This window comes from Capricornis sumatraensis, chromosome 21 (assembly GCF_032405125.1).
Source record: "Capricornis sumatraensis isolate serow.1 chromosome 21, serow.2, whole genome shotgun sequence".
NCBI lineage: Eukaryota > Metazoa > Chordata > Mammalia > Artiodactyla > Bovidae > Capricornis > Capricornis sumatraensis.
In genome coordinates, this window is record NC_091089.1 from 23,059,309 (window position 1) to 23,076,375 (window position 17,067).

The 17,067-nt window shown below is 42.7% G+C and overlaps 1 protein-coding gene across 5 annotated transcripts in view; it reads left to right on the top strand.

Annotated features, from left to right (window-relative positions):
• TPGS2 (tubulin polyglutamylase complex subunit 2) overlaps positions 1-17,067 on the top strand; it is a 64,159-nt gene that overhangs the window by 37,784 nt on the left and 9,308 nt on the right. Inside the window, exons 3-5 of one of the 5 annotated variants that reach the window (XM_068993610.1) lie at positions 8,624-8,711; positions 10,669-10,797; positions 12,669-12,727. In XM_068993610.1, the coding sequence (XP_068849711.1) occupies positions 8,624-8,711; positions 10,669-10,797; positions 12,669-12,673 (222 nt within the window). In that variant the 3' untranslated portion in view covers positions 12,674-12,727. Of the gene's footprint in view, positions 1-8,623; positions 8,712-10,668; positions 10,823-12,668; positions 12,728-17,067 lie in introns of those variants that run through there. The other 4 variants (XM_068993606.1, XM_068993607.1, XM_068993608.1 and 1 more) reach the window with 4 other exon arrangements.

Genomic DNA, 17,067 nt, shown 5'->3' on the forward strand with positions numbered 1-17,067 from the left:
ATTTGTTTCAGGAAATAAGTTGTGAGCATGGTTCTGAAATTTCCAGAAGTGACTGCTTTGTTACATCATCAGAACTGTAGGGGCTCTCTTACACCACGTTCCTGCAGGTGTTAAGTGTGCAGGTCTTTCAGCTCCTTGCTGAAACATATCCCTAAGTATTTCATTCATTTTGATACAATTGTCAATAAGATGGTTTCCTTAATTTCTTTTTCTGATAGGTGGTTATTCTTGTGTAGAAAAGCAACAAAATTTTTATATTGATTTGATACCCTGCAGCTTTACTTAATTCATTTCTTAGTTCTAAAAGTTTTTTGGTGGAGTCTTTAGGATTCTATGTAATACCATGTCATCTGCCAACAGTGGTAATGTTACTTCTTTTCTGATTTGGATGTGTGATGTGTTATACTGTTCCATGTACACTTGAGCAGAATCTGGATTCCGCTGATTTTCAATAGAATATTCTGTAAATGTTATGTCCATCTGGTCTAACATGTCTTTATATCCATTGTTCCATTGTGTTGCTGTTTCCCCTTTAGATCTGCTAATATTTGCTCTATCTGTCTTGGAGGCATAAATATTTATAAATGTTATATCCTGTTGTTGGATTGACCCCTTTATCATTATATACTGTCCTTCTTTGTCTCTTGTAGGACTCTTGTCTTGTATAACTATCCCAGCTTTCTTTGATTTCCATTTACATCCATCCATTCACTTTTAGTTTATGTGTTATTACATCTGAAGTGAATCTCTTGTAGACAACATAGTTCCATAATTTGGCCTCTTTTCTTATTCATTCAGTCACTCTTTGTTTTTTGATTGTAGAATTTCTTTCATTTACATTTGAAATAATTGTTGATAGATACTGCCTTACTGCTATTTTGCTCATTGTTTTCTAGCTATTTTATAACTCTTTGGTATTTTGTTCCTTTCTTCTCTTGCTTTCTTCCTTTGTGATTTGATGATTTTCTGTAATGCAGTGTGTAGACTCATTCTCTTTATCTTCTTTGCGTCTGCTATAGGTTTTTGCCTTGTGCTCATCATGAGGCTTGTATTTAAATGTAACAATCTAAACTGATCACTGCTTCTTTGAATGCATTTTAGAGCTTTACAGTTTTACTTTCCCCACCACACATTTAAAAAGATGTCACAATTTACATTCTTTCATCTTGTGGATCTGTTAACAAATCATGGTAGTTATACTTACTTTCACTACTAAAACACAGTGTGCTTTAGGACTTTTAAAGTGTCCTCTGTGTGCGTGCTCGGTCACTTCAGTCGTGTCCAACTCTTCTTGACCCTGTGGACGGTAGCCCACCAGGCTCCTCTGTTCATGGGGACTCTGCAGGCAAAGCTACTGGAGTGGGTTGCGATTCGCCCCTCCAGAGCAGCCAGCCCCGGGGACTGAACCCGCGGCTCGTCTCCCGCATCGGCAGCGGCTTCTGCACCACAGCGCCACCTCAGTGCCGTCACCGTGGGGGTTTCCTACTTTGCCTTTTAAACTTCATTCTTTGTCTCTAAGTGATTAACCCACTGCCATGGCAACCTTATTCTGAATTCAACTATACTTTAACTTTTGCCTGTGAGATTTATACTGTCATATTTTTCCTGTTACCAATTATCACCCTTTTGTTTCACTTTAAAGAAGACCCTTTAATATTTGTTGTTCGGTTCATTTCGGTTGAGTCTCTCAGTCATGTCTGACTCTTTTCAACCCCATGAACCACAGCACACCAGGCCTCTCTGTCCGTCACCAGCTCACGGAGTCTACCCAAACCACGTCCATCGAGTTGGTGATGCCATCCAACCATCTCATCCTCTGTCGTCCCCTTCTCCTCTGGCCCTGAGTCTTTCCCAGCATCAGGGTCTTTTCAAGTGAGTCAGCTCTTCGCATCATGTGGCCAAAGTTTTAGTTTCAGCTTCAACATCAGTCCTTCCAATGAACACCCAGGACTGATTTCCTTTAGGATGGACTGGTTGGACCTCCTTGCAGTCCAAGGGACTCTTAAGAGTCTTCTCCAACACCACAGTTCAAAAGCATCAATTCTTTGGCGCTCAGCTTTCTTTATAGTCCAACTCTCACATCCATACATGACTACTGGAAAAACCATAGCCTTGACTAGACGGACCTTTGTTGGCAAAGTAATGTCTCTGTTTTTTAATATGCTGTCTAAGTTGGTCATAACTTTCCCTCCAATGAGTAAGTGTCTTTTAATTTCATGGCTGCAATCATCATCTGCAGTGATATTGGAGCCCCCCAAAATAAAGTCAGCCACTGTTTCCACTGTTTCCCCATCTATTTCCCATGAAGTGATGAGACCAGATGCCATGATCTTCGTATTCTGAATGTTGAGCTTTAAGCCAACTTTTTCACTCTCCTCTTTCACTTTCATCAAGAGGCTTTTTAGTTCCTCATCACTTTCAGCCATAAGGGTGGTGTCATATGCATATCTGAGGTTATTGATATTTCTTCCAGCAATCTTGATTCCAGCTTGTGCTTCTTCCAGTCCAGCGTTTCTCATGATGTACTCTGCATATAAGTTAAATAAGCAGGGTGACAATATACAGCCTTGACATACTCCTTTTCCTATTTGGAACCAGTCTGTTGTTCCATGTCCAGTTCTAACTGTTGCTTCCTGACCTGCATACAGATTTCTCAAGAGGCAGGTTAGGTGGTCTGGAATTCCCATCTCTTTCAGAATTTTCCACAGTTTATTGTGATCCACACAGGCAAAGGCTTTGGCATAGTCAATAAAGCAGAAATAGATGTTTTTCTGGAACTCTCTTGCTTTCTCCATGATCCAGCGGATGTTGGCAATGTGATCTCTGGTTCCTCTGCCTTTTCTAAAACCAGCTTGAACATCAGGAAGTTCATGGTTCACATATTGCTGAAGCCTGGCTTGGAGAATTTTGAGCATGACTTTACTAGCATGTGAGATGAGTGCAATTGTGAGGTAGTTTGAGCATTCTTTGGCATTGCCTTTCTTTGGGATTGGAATGAAAACTGACCTTTTCCAGTCCTGTGGCCACTGCTCTGTTTTCCAAATTTGCTGACATATTGAGTGCAGCACTTTCACAGCATCATCTTTCAGGATTGGAAACAGCTCAACTGGAATTGCATCACCTCCACTAGCTTTGTTCCTAGTGATGCTTTCTAAGGCCCACTTGACTTCACATTCCAAGATGTCTGGCTCTAGATTTGTGATCACATCATCATGACTATCTGGGTCGTGAAGATCTTTTTTGTACAGTTCTTCCGTGTATTCTTGCCACCTCTTCTTAATATCTTCTGCTTCTGTTAGGTCCAGACCATTTCTGTCCTTTATCGAGCCCATCTTTGCATGAAATGTTCCCTTGGTATCTCTAATTTTCTTGAAGAGATCTCTAGTCTTTCCCATTCTGTTGTTTTCCTCTATTTCTTTGCGTTGATCACTGAGGAATGCTTTCTTATCTCTTCTTGCTATTCTTTGGAACTCTGCATTCAGATGCTTATGTCTTTCCTTTTCTCCTTTGCTTTTTGCCTCTCTTCTTTTCACAGCTATTTGTAAGGCCTCCCCAGACAGCCATTTTGCTTTTTTGCATTTCTTTTCCATGGGGATGGTCTTGATCCCTGTCTCCTGTACAATGTCACAAACCTCTGTCCATAGTTCATCAGGTACTCTATCTATCAGATCTAGGCCCTTAAATCTATTTCTCACTTCCACTGTATAATCATAAGGGATTTGATTTAGGTCATACCTGAATGGTCTAGTGGTTTTCCCTACTTTCTTCAATTTGAGTCTGAATTTGGTAATAAGGAGTTCATGATCTGAGCCACAGTCAGCTCCTGGTCTTGTTTTTGCTGACTGTATAGAGCTTCTGTATCTTTGGCTGCAAAGAATATAATCAATCTGATTTTGGTGTTGACCATCTGGTGATGTCCATGTGCAGAGTCTCCTCTTGTGTTGTTGGAAGAGGGTGTTTGCTATGACCAGTGCATTTTCTTGGCAAAACTCTTATTAGTCTTTGCCCTGTTTGATTCCGCATTCCAAGGCCAAATTTGCCTGTTACTCCAGGTATTTCTTGACTTCCTACTTTAGCATTCCAGTCCCCTATAATGAAAAGGACATCTTTTTTGGATGTTAGTTCTAAGAGGTCTTGTAGGTCTTCATAAAACTGTTCAGCTTCAGCTTCTTCAGCATTACTGGTTGGGGTATAGACTTGGATAACTGTGATATTGAATGGTTTTCCTTGGAGACGAACAGAGATCATTCTCTCATTTTTGAGACTGAATCCAAGTACTGCATTTCGGACTCTTTTGTTGACCATGATGGCTACTCCATTTCTTCTGAGGGATTCCTGCCCCCAGTAGTAGATATAATGGTCATCTGAGTTAAATTCACCCGTTCCAGTCCATTTTAGTTTGCTGATTCCTAGAATGTCGACGTTCACCCTTGCCATCTCTTGTTTGACCACTTTCAATTTGCCTTGATTCATGGACCTGACATTCCAGATTCCTATGCGATATTGCTCTTTACAGCATTGGATGTTGCTTCTATCACCAGTCACATCCACAACTGGGTATTGTTTTTGCTTTGGCTCCATCCCTTCATTCTTTCTGGAGTTATTTCTCCACTGATCTCCAGTAGCATATTGGGCACCTACTGACCCGGGGAGTTCCTCTTTCAGTATCCTATCATTTTGCCTTTTCATGCTGTTCATGGGGTTCTCAAGGCAAGGATACTGAAGTGGCTTGCCATTCCCTTCTCCAGTGGACTACATTCTGTCAGACCTTTCCACCATGACCCGCCCATCTTGAGTTGCCCCGCAGGCATGGCTTGGTTTCATTGAGTTAGACAAGGCTGAGGTCCTAGTGTGGTTAGATTGACTAGTTTTCTGTGAGTATGGTTTCTTTATTTCTCCTTAAATTCTGAAGGACATCTTTTCCAGGTAGAGTATTCCTGGTTGGCAAGTTCTCTTTTCTCTTCTAGCACATTGAATATATCATGCCACCATCTTGTGGCCTGCAAGTTTCTGCCTAGAAATCTCCTGACAGCTTTACGGGGTTCCCTTGTATATAACAAGTTGTTTTTCTCTTACTGCTTTTAAGATGTTCTCCGTTAAGTTTTGACAACTTAGTTATAGTGTCTCTTTGGATTCTTCTGTTTTGGAACATTTGGGATTCCTGGATCTGTTTCCAAGCAGTCTGTTTCCTTCCCCACTATAGGGAAATTTCCAGCCATTATTTCTTCAAATAAGCTTTCTGCCCCATTCTCTCTTCTTCTGATATCCTGATAAATGTGTATAGTATTGACCGGCTTTATGTTGTTCCATAATCTCTTAAGCTCTATTCACTCATTCTCTGTTTTTTGTTTTTTTTTAAAGCTGATCTGATTGGATGAATTCCAGTACCCTGTCTTCTAGTTCACTGACCCTTTATTTCAGTTCATCTAGTCTGCTGTTGAATGCCTTTATTGAATTTTTCAGCTCAGTTATTATATTCTTCAACTCTGTGATTTCTGCTTATAGTATTTTCTTTTTGTTGAAATTCTCACTTTCTTCATATACTGTCCCCCTGATGTCTGTGAGCATCTTTAAATTACTTATCTTAATTTCATTAGGTCTTTTCTTAGGGTTTTATCTAATTCTTTCACTGGGAACACATTTCTCTGTTTCTTCATTTTTCTTGACACTGTTGATTTCAGTGCATTAGCTACAGCAGCCAGTCTTGAAGAAGTGGAGTGGCCTTATGTAAGAGATGAACCTTTTTAATCCTGCCCTGGTTCTTGGTTGTCTATCAAACCTTTCTGAATGTCCAGCCTACTTTGCTCTTAGCGGCTCCCAGTAGTTGAGGGTATAATATGACCTGTCAGTGTCCCAGAGAAGAGAATTTCAGCACCTTGATGCAGGCTAATTGGAAACTGGGCACTCAAAGAGTAGCTTAAAATATGCACATATACCCTCTTTCAGGGGAGGACTGAGAGAGGGGCATTCTGTCTGCTCCCTCTGCACTGAGCCCTAGGGGGATAGCAGGTTAAGAACTGTTTCTTTGTTTGCTACCATCCTGTTGAACCCATGAACACAAGCCTTGCTGCTCACAGCCAGTTATCAAGGGATGTGTCCTCTGAGCAGCAGCCACAAAAGCTGGAGCACCAGAGGTTTGCACAGCTTCCTTCCTAGAAACACTGGTGACCTGGGGCAGGACAGAGGGAGAGTGCAAAGGTGGCCCTCACTGGCCTCTGCAGTCTTTGGAGAGGGTTTTAGTTGGCCTGTAGATGTTAAATTGTAAACTTGATTCTCAGGCTGCAGTTAAGATCTCCAAACAGGCCTCTTTTCAATATATAGGCCTCTGGGTATTTCAATCTGCTGCCTCTGCCCTGTGCCCTGGTGGGATGGCCTGTTTACTAGAGCCCTTTGGGACCTGGGAACATAAGCTGTGTTGGCCAGCAGAGCCAGGCAGTCAGGTTTGTTCCCTGCATAGCCCCTGGGGTGCCAGACATGTGTATAAGCTCCTTTCCAGAAGATATCTGTGAGGCAGAAGGAGAGCATGAAGATAGTATGGTGCCCACTGGCCTCCCTGGTCTCTGGAGAGGATTACAGTTGGCATCTTAATGTGTGCTAAATTAGAAGCCTGCCCCTCAGGCCAAAGCTTTTAAGATAAGCAAATAGGCTTCTTTAAGGAAGAAACTGGGCGTTTTAGTTCCACTGTCACTGCACGGGACCCTGGGGGCATATCCATAGTAATGTTACTGAATCCCAAGTGCGTGTGCCCGATGTGGAGTGAGGCCTAGCCATACTAGAATATTAGAGTTTGGAACAGAGAATGGTTTGTTACAGATTCATACAAGGAGATGGATGGTTCATGCCTTAAGACCCCAAAGTTACTGAAAGCTTTCAGCAAGCCCCTTGAAAAGCAAAAGGTGAGAAAGGTGACTGGAATCACTTCCCTAACGGTCACTCATTGACGGTTGGTTGCTTGGGGTGGGGGGCGCCTACTGAGGCACCAACCAATGGCTGCTGCGTAGTTAGTTGCGGGTGTGGAGTCATGAGACACAACAGTGGCTGCCTGCTAAGGGCTGTGCTCATCCTGCTTTTACAGGAAGTCCATAGGAGCCCATTAAAAACTGTCTCTTAGTTCACTGTGGCCTTGTGGGTCTCTTGGACCCAAGCCCCACTGGCTTTTAGAGCTAGATTTACGGGGGCCCATCTCTCACGTAGAAGTCTTAAAAATTGAGGTGCTGTATGCAAGGTCCAAACCCTTTGCTCAGGGAGAATCTGGGAGTTGTGAGTCCCCTCCTGGTTGTGTGTTACCCTTCCAAGAGTGGATTTTATGGTGCGATTGTGATCAGCCTCTCAAACCCATTTCAATGTAAATTTCTTCTTGTTCACCCAGTGGGCATGTAACAGAGCAGGATGAGCGCAGCCCTTAGCAGGTTGCCATTGCTGGGCCTCATAACTCTGCACCCTGTTATTAGGCAGCAGGCCTTGCTCAGCCTTGCTCAGTGCCTCAGTGGGTCCTGCCCACAACCAACTGTCAGTGACTGACCATTAGTTGTCCTGCTCAGCTATTGGTCAGCACCACAGTAGGCCCTGCCCACTGGTAACTGTCAGTGAGGGACCACTGGGGAAGTAATTCAGTCAGTAATCAGCAGCATGGTGGTCATCCAGTGGAGAGTGAGGTAAAAGGCAGATTCGGGCCGCCTTCTGGATGCCCTCCAGCTCACCCAGCCTAGGGCCAGTGGGTGAGCTGAAGGGCCCAGGAAACAGACTAGGGACTATGTCCTGCAGGGCTCCAGAGTCCTCAGTAAGGCCCTCTACTAGCCTTGGCTCAGGCCTTGAGGCAGTGGTGACCCTCTCCCCCATGCTGTCTCTGCTACCTGCTAGCAGTGACCGTCTGTCTGGGTCACAGTCTGAGACCTGGTCTCTCCATTTGGGCAGCCTGGCAAGACTGAGGGCCAGTTGGGTTGGGTGCCTGTATCCCTCAAGGATGACAGTGGAGTAGGAAACTGGCCCCGAGGATCTGCCAGCTGATATCTGCCTCTGCTTAGCCAGGACTGGGACCTTGGAGGGTGAAACCTGTGCCTTGCAACTTTGCCCTTTCTGGTCAGGACAGAGAATAACATTCATCTGGTAGAGATTTACAGGGACATCATTACCTGATCATGCCCTCACCTCAGGAACCAAGGATCGGACACCAAGAAGTCTGCAACAACTCACCACGCCCATCCCTCACCTTTTGCTTTTAAAGGGGCTTGCTGAAAGCTTTTAGTAACTTTGGGATTCTTAGGCCATGAGCCACCCATCTCCTTAATGAATCTGTAATAAATCTTTCTCTAATGTTTTAGTATTGATGGGCCTCACTGTGCGTTGGGCACACAGACTTTCAATTTGGTAACAGGAGTCAGTTTCTGGGTTTCTTTCAGAGGGAATTATTGTTCAATATATAGCTGCAGTTTCAGTGTGTCAGTGACATGAGATGAGTTGAGGAGCCTGCTTTGTGGCCATCTCAACCTAGAACTCTCCAGTAGCATTTTAGAGGTAATTACTCAGTTTTAGGGATCTGAAATACAGTTCCCACATGGTTTGAGGCATAACTCTACACCCTCCTTCAACCTTGACCTAACACTCAGCTGCTCTGTGGTTCTAGAAGAATAACTGTGTGCTGCCTGAGGATCTGAAGAACTTTTACCTGATGACCAACGGCTTCCACATGACGTGGAATGTGAAGCTGGATGGTGAGTCAGCCTTCTTGTTGTAGAGGAGTACTTCCCTGGCTGAGAGCTTAGAGGAAACAATTCTCAGGGCCTTTACAACTCAGGAGTCTGAATATGGACAGTGTATGGGGTTCTCCTCAAGTGCAGTATCCAGACGCTGTGATCATCTTCCAGCGGTAACCTGTGCCATCATTGCTTCAACCCCCGCCTCTGTGGCCCCTGTACCAGAGTCTGCCCAGTACCTAACCGGAAGCTCAAGTTAGAGGCTTCCTATTGGCATGAGATGTTGGGGAAAATTAAGCATACACAAAAATCCTGAGCTACCTTGAACTTAATAACTCAGAGGAGTCCGCGTTGGAGCAGTCTCCTCAGGGTGAGCTGCAATGGCAGTCTCTGGTAGTCATAAGAGGGGCTCCTCCCTTCATTCCCAGCAGGCTGGAGATCTCAGGGCCCTGACCTCTCTCTCCCTCACGTCTCCACAGCCTGTTATCAGCCGCCTCAGTTCACAGGTTACCATCCTGGTATTAAATACATCCAGGATAACACTTCTGTTGTGGATGTGGGAACTGACAGCTTGGTGCATGTAAGAGATTCAGGCATGATGCAGGCATGAAGGTCAATGCTGCATATTCAGGTGAAAGCACCAGTAACATTTCACAGGCTGGGAAATCCTGATCTAGCCACTGGGGTACAGCTCATTCCTGACACGGACTTCCCTGTCCTTAAGAGGACTTTATAATCTCCAGACTCCGGCCACATCCCCAGATCTGCTTTGGTCCTTGGGAATCACCCTGCACTCTCCTTGCTGCCACTGAGATGAGTAGTTTCTGCCGCCCTGCAGATCTACAGAACTGACCCTTCCCTCCACTGCCTCTCCAAACCTTCCTGTTTCTCTTTCAGCTGACCAGAGGCACATTTTATAACTTACTCCTAAGCATTTAACATGAACTAAGAATCATTACCTCTGATGGCCTAGAAATCATGGTGTCACCAAAAGAGAGTGGACAGAGACTGGAGTGACTGTCAGATTCTCCCTTGCCCATATCACAGAGACGGGCTAACCCTTTCAGAAGCCTACTTCAGAAAAGAAACATTTCATGAAGGTTTTCTGAGTCCCTATTCACTATTAGTACTTTTTCTAACTTAATCCTCCCAACCTATTTTCTTATCCTCATCCCCATTGCCATACCCATTCTTTACTGGATGGCCAAAATCATTAACAAAAAATCTAGCACAGGCAGCTTCTGATGTTCACCTCCTTAGTGGTCTTCTTGGACATTCCAGGCTATACACCAGCTGTTGTATTACCTTCAGTCATTCCAGTATTTCAGCAGTCATATGTCCAAGCCTTTGTGCACCACCCCATGCCCAGCACCTGTATTATAAAGATTCTGGATGACAGATAAGAAAAATAGATCATCTTTCTACACCTGAATCACAGAAAACTAGAACCAAGCAAAAAGGCCTTCAAGAAAATTTGCTCCGTTGAGTTAGAAAAAAATGACAAGGGGGAGATAGTTTCCACAGTGAAAGCTTACGACAAGAAGGGTAGAAGTGGTCAGTTATATAATTAAAACTGTTACTTTGGAAAGTATAATCCTTCATTCTGGATGGCGGGAGCAAAAATATTTTTCAGTCCTTTGATCTTCAAACAGGCTCCAGCCCTAGAATTCCCAGTTCTTTTTGAGAATCCCCTCTTAAAATTTCCTGTAGTGCTCCACCCTAACACATGCAGTGGGGACTCTTCACTCAAGGCCCCAGCTGTTTTTTGTTGGTTTATTTTTTTTGCATAAAAGATAAAAGTCTGGTGCTTCAGAGCATGTAGTACATTGATTCTCTTTTTTCCACTTTCCATTCAGTTCCTCAGCCCTGGGATCAAATAATAACTGGTCTTAAGTTAGTCAAGCAGACGCTCTTTTGTTGACCACGGTAACTAGCTTATTATTCCATGTAATTCTTTTTGTTAACATTCCCATAGAACATACCATTCCATTGGGCAGCATGGCAATTAACAACATCTCAAAACTGACTCAACTCAACCAGTCTTCCATGTACTCACTTCCTAACGCACCAACTCTGGCAGACCTGGAGGACGATATACAAGAAGGTAACTGGGGGAGCTTCTGCTTTGAGTTACAAATCAACATGCTTGTTTCCATTTTATAATATTGAAAATAATAGAAAGACATTGTAGCACTGTAACTTGTTCCCCTAAACCCAAAACCTTCCCACTCCTGGCTTCTCTGAACCATGGGAGTAAGGTTAGAAAAAAAAAAGCCTGTGCCAAAAAAGGAAATTTTCATCAAGAAAATGCCAGGGTTGGGGTCTTTGTTTTGTATCCAGTACCCACTTCAGTCCCTGCCGCATAGTAGACAGTTAACGAATACTGGTAAGTGAATGAATGTTATGGATTAAACTTCACTCCACATTTCAGTGTTGAGACATTTCAGGGACCGTGGCAACCTAAGTGCGGCTTCCTTTCTCCCTTCAGGCTCTTGGCCACTCCTGATTGAAATGGCTTAAATTCAAATAGCTGCTAAAGCTATAATCAATTATGTATAAGTGAGGACTTCTTCAGTCAGAATTGTGTTTGGCTGCATATAATAGACCCCCATTACAATGTTTAAACTAAAGAGGAGTTTATTTTTCTCATAATAAGAATCTGGAACTAGGCTGGTGTAGGTGCTTGAGAAACTCGATGATAAAGTCTCCTCTGGATTCCTGGCACACCAGCCTTGGGGTTTGGTTTTCATTCTCATGGTTGAAGAATGTCGGTTCTACCTCCAAGCTTCAAGTCTGTGTTCCAGGCAGGAAAAGGAAGAGTAAAGGGCAAAATAACTGTCTCTTGGCAGAATATTTCCCTTTTTGTCAGGAAAATAGTAGTTTTCTCAGAAGCCCCTCCCAGTAGCCATTGGCCAGAATAGAGTCAGAAGGTTATCCATCCCTGCAAGGGAATTTGAGGAGGTATTTTTAGCTGTGTGGTAGTGCCCCAAATTGAACTGGAATAGAACTGGAGTTCTAAAAGGGAGAATGAATATTCAATAGATAACCATAGCATCTCTGGTACTAATGCCTTGGAGTGCATCGAAGTTCTGGCAGAACTGATGACGGTCTTTCTCCTTCAACTGGACAAACAGCTGGATGATAGGAGGAGGAATCCAGGGGCTGAGACTGGAAAGTTTTGGGCCCTGGGAAGAACCTGTCACTCAGAAATGTATGGAATCCTCATGGGTGCGAAAAAGGTTACATTTGCTTTGTGTGTGTATATTGGGGCTCTCTACTCCCTCAAAGGCAAAGACGCTGTTAAATAAGGGGAATGGGTGTACCCTCCCCTTGAGGCTGGTAGGCAGCAGTAGACTAGATGACAGAAATGATCTCACGGGACCTCAGCATAGGACTTGAGCCTAGGGGTAGAGACCACATTGTCCTACGTATTCATGGGGCTAAAAGTCACTTGGGCTTCTGGCACCTTCTGGGTTCATGCTTTTTCGTACAGTTCAACAACTCTGTTTCATTCAATTTAAAAATGCTGACTCTTCTCAGGAGACTTAGCAGTTAGAAAGAGGACAATCAGGAAGAAAGAATATACAACCAGAGAAGTCACACCACTAGAGGACACTGAGGCCCTAAATAAAAACAACAATAAGAACACTTCAACATTTAAGACAGCACAAAGAATTCCTACAGAAAAAAATCAAACAGTCTTGATTAATCAACTGACTATATGAGTTGAATAAGAATATAAATATTGAGACCTGAGTTAATAGCCTGAAAAAGCAAGTGCAAGAATATCTAAAAGCACAGATAAAATACATTTTAAAATGAGAAATGAGGGGAAAAGTGGAAGGATAAGAGAAACAGAAAATACAACAGGTGACCTTCCACTGGAATTCTAGGTGCTCAAAAAAGAGAAAAAGAATAGATGCAAAAGGAATAATAAGCAATAATATAACAAAATTTGTATTATTCAATCTGCAGATTGAAAGGGCTCTTCTGGACTCCAACTGAATTCGGGAGGAAACAGAAACCTAGACATTACATGATGCAGAAAAAAAAAATCATAAGCATCTAGGCAAAAATAAAAAATTACATATAGAGAATAATCAGACTGACATCAGTCTTCTTACCTGCAACAGTTGAAAACTAAAAGATAGTAAAAAAGTATAAACAGGTTGATGAAAGAAAAGGAGTGAAAATCAAGAGTCCTGTATATATAGACCAAATACAGCTCTCAGATTATTAAAAGTTTGTGTAAAACTTCAGGAACATAAATACTCCAACCAGAAGGCAAATGGAATGGAGAGCTCTAGATGTGGCTCTATAAAGAGGAAAGGAAACAAGACATTAGTGAACCTCCTGTGAAAGAGAGAGACTGGGCTTCCCTGGCGGGCTGGTGGTTAAGAATCCGACTTGCAATTCGGGGGACACTGGTTTGATTCATGGACAGGGAAGATCCCCCAGGCCAAGGGGCAGGTAAGCCTGTGCACCACAACTACTGAGCCCACGCTCTAGAGCTGCAAGCCACAGCTACCGAACTGCACGCCCAGGAGCCTGTGCTCCACAACAGTAAAAGCCACCACAACTAGAAGTCTGTGCCCTGCAGCTGGAGACAGCAATGACAACCCAGCACAGCCTGAATAAAGAAATATGTAAGTCGAGATTTAAAAAAGAAGACTAAATTAAATCTTACTGTTCAGGAACATAACCTTAACCAGCAGACCACCTTACCTCCCTCCCAAGAAACCTGTATGCAGGTCAAGGAAGCAACGTTAGAACCAGACATGGAACAACAGACTGGTTCCAAATTGGGAAAGGAGTACATCGAGGCTGTATAATGTCACCCTGCTTATTTAACTTATATGCAGAGTGCATCATATGAAATGCTAGGCTGAATGAAGCACAAGCTGGAATCAAGATTGCTGGGAGAAATATCAATAACCTCAGATATGGAGATGACAACACGCTTACAGCAGAAAGCAAAGAGGAACTAAAGAGCCTCTTGATGAAGGTGAAAGCAGAGAGTGAAAAAGCTGGTTTAAAATTCAACATTCAAAAAACTAAGATCATGGCATCTGGTCCCATCACTTCATGGCAAATAGATGGGAAACAATGGAAATAGTGACAGACTTTATTTTCTTGGGCTCCAAAATCACTGAAGATGGTAACTGCAGCCAAGAAATTAAAAGATAACTTGCTCCTTGGAAGAAAAGCTATGACAAACCTAGACAGTATATTAAAAAGCAGAGACATTGTTGACAAAGGTCCATCTAGTCAAAGCTATGGTTTTTCCAGTAGTCATCTATGGATGTGAGAGTTGGACTATAAAGAAGGCTGAGCACTGAAGAACTGATGCTTTTGAACTGTGGTTTTGGAGAAGACTCTCGAGACTTGGACTGCACGGAGATCAAACCAGTCAGTCCTGAAGGAAATTAACCCCAAATATTCATTGGAAGGACTGATGCCGAAGCTGAACTCCAATACTTTGGCCACCTGATGCAGAGAGCTGCCTCATAGAAAAGAACCTGATGTTGGGAAAGATTGAAGTCCGGAGGAGAAGTGGACAACAGAGGATGAGATGGTTGGATGGCATCACCGACTCAATGGACACGAGTTTGAGCAAGCTCTGGGAAATGGTGAAGGACAGGGAAGTCCATGGGGTCACAAAGAGTTGGACACAACTGAGCAACTGAACAAAAACAAAATTCAAAAATGTATACAACTTTTACATAAGAACTCTTGGAAAAGAGGAAATGTAGTGCCTGGAATATGTTTAAATGTACTGTCTCAGCTAAACTTAAAAAATAGGACAAAGGCAAGATATAAGAGTGTTATGGGCTAAATTGTGTCAAATATTCATATGTTAAAGTCCTAACCTCACTACTCAGACTGTGCCCTTATTTGGAAATAGGGTCATTATATTAATACATTTAAGTAGTTCGGGTAAGGTCATACTGGAGTCAAAAGTGAAAGTGAAGTCGCTCAGTCATGTCTGACTCTTTGTGACCCCATGGGCTGTACCCTACCAGGCTTCTCAGTCCATGGGATTTTCCAGGCAAGAGTACTGGAGTGGGTTGCCATTTCCTTCTCCAGGGGATCTTACTGACCCCGGGATCGAATCCAGGTTTCCCACACTGTAGGCAGATGCTTTACCCTCTGAGCCCCCAGGGAAGCACACTGGAGTCAGGTGGAGCCCTAATCCAGTATGACTGGCAACATTTTAAAAGGGGAAATTGGGAGATAAAGGTACATAAGAAAGTCATGTAAAGGTGAAGACAGAGTGCTGCTTTTACATACCAAGGAAAGCATAAACACAAAAACAAAAGTTGCAAGCAAGCTACCAGGAACTAGGGGAGAGACACAGAACAGATTCTTCTCCACAGCCCTCAAAAGAAACCAACCTTGGCCTTGGATCTGTAGCCTCCAGAGGTGTGGGACAACAAATTTCTGCTGTTCCAGCCTTTCAGTATGTGGTAGGGACTTTGTTACAGTAGCCCTAGCATTAATACAAAGAATGTTCCAGAAAGTCTTTACAGTAGAAAGTATAAGACAAAGAGGAAAGGAAGTAGAAAGTGGAAGGTCTCATCCTACTGGAGGAAAAAAATAGTATACTTTGGGAGAAATAGAGTGTCTTTAGTGTCTTGGCTCTCTTTTCCTGTATAACAGATTACCACAAATTTACTGACTTGAAACACCACACATTTCCTATCTAACAGTTTTCATGAGTTAAAAATTCAGCTACAGATTAGCAGAGTCCTCTGCTTAGAGTCTTAACAGGCTAAAATCAAGGTGTCAGCTGGTGCTGTGAAGCCATCTGAGGATAGGGGCCTCTTCCAAGCTCACTGGTGGTTGACCTTATGCAGTTCCTTGCATTTGTGGGACTTGGTCCTTGTTTTCTAGTTGGTTGTTGGCCAGGGGTCACTCTCAGCTCATCTAGACTGCCCTTAGATTCTAGCCACATGATTCACAACATGGTAGCTTGCTTCTCAACCAGGTACTCCTACAGTAGTCTCATAATGTCACCTAATCAAGAGAATGATTACTTGATTGTTACAGATCCTGACTGCTCTCAGGGGAGGAGGTTATACATGGTGTCTATACCAATGAGTAGACTCTTGGGGGCCATAGTAGAATTCTGCTTACCACACTTGGTTAGAAAAACAATGGCCTATTATTTTCAAATAAGGGTAGAATTGTATGAATCCAGTCATGCAGGCATAACAAAAAGGAAGATAACCACTAAAGGAATAAAAGATTACTTTAGAATCTCTAACCTAATAAAGGTAGTGTTGAATCATATGAGTAAAAGTAAGAAAAGGGGAAAAGAAACATTATAAAACAGGCAACAAAACATTAAGAGGAATAAAATAAAACAGATTGATCATTATATTAAGTGTGCTGGAATTTAATTTCCCTTTTAAAAAGCAGAGACTATCAGATTGATATAAAAAGCAAAGCTCACCTATGTATTATTTTCAGGAGCATATGTAAACTGATGACGAGACCTCCTGGTAAAGGCAGATAGGTAATTCAGAGCAGCCTTCTTGCTGAAGACAACTGAAAAGTCAGGCAACATAAAAAAATCATCAAAGAGCTAAGAAGATGATGAGGTAGCACTAGATTAACGCCCAGAAGAAGACAGAAATCCAGGGAAGAGGCTCAATGTTTGGGGTTGCTCTTGCTTAGGATACACTATCCTTTTCAAAAGAAGCAATGAGGCTACAAAAGGCTGAGAACTGGACCCATATGTGAGACTAGGAGAATAAAATGGAGTTGTAGGATCAACAAACTAGAGTACCCATAAAAGCTACCCTACCCTTTCAGTTAGCACGGTGAGGAGCTGTACCTTAGGAGACAAAATGAACCAGAAATAACCACTTTTCACATGGACTGAAAAGTGTAAGTCACCCGTGCATCCCAGAAAATGTTAGATCCCCAAACTGGACTAATTTGATTCCAGTATTAATATCCTAGGGGGCCTGGCATTCACTCACAGACAGACATTCACTCTAGAGAAATGTTCTGAAATTGACTGTGTTAATAGTTGCACAGCTCTGTACATACACTAAAACACATCGAATTGTACACTTTTGAGTAAATGGTATGATAGATGAATTATATATCAATATAAAACTTATATAAAGGTAAACTTCTTCCCTGAAAGAAGAAAACATTATCTTAGACCCCATTGTTTTTATAAATAATTTTTCAAAAATAATCCTCCTGAATGTGAACCAGGCACATAAATAAACACAAAACACCATGAACAAGAACTAGCACAAATCAGGTAACAGGAGGAGATCCACTGGTGCCCCCGAGGATGGAATTATTAGGCACACGCTATAAGACAATGTGCTAATGTGCAAATGAAGATAAAACA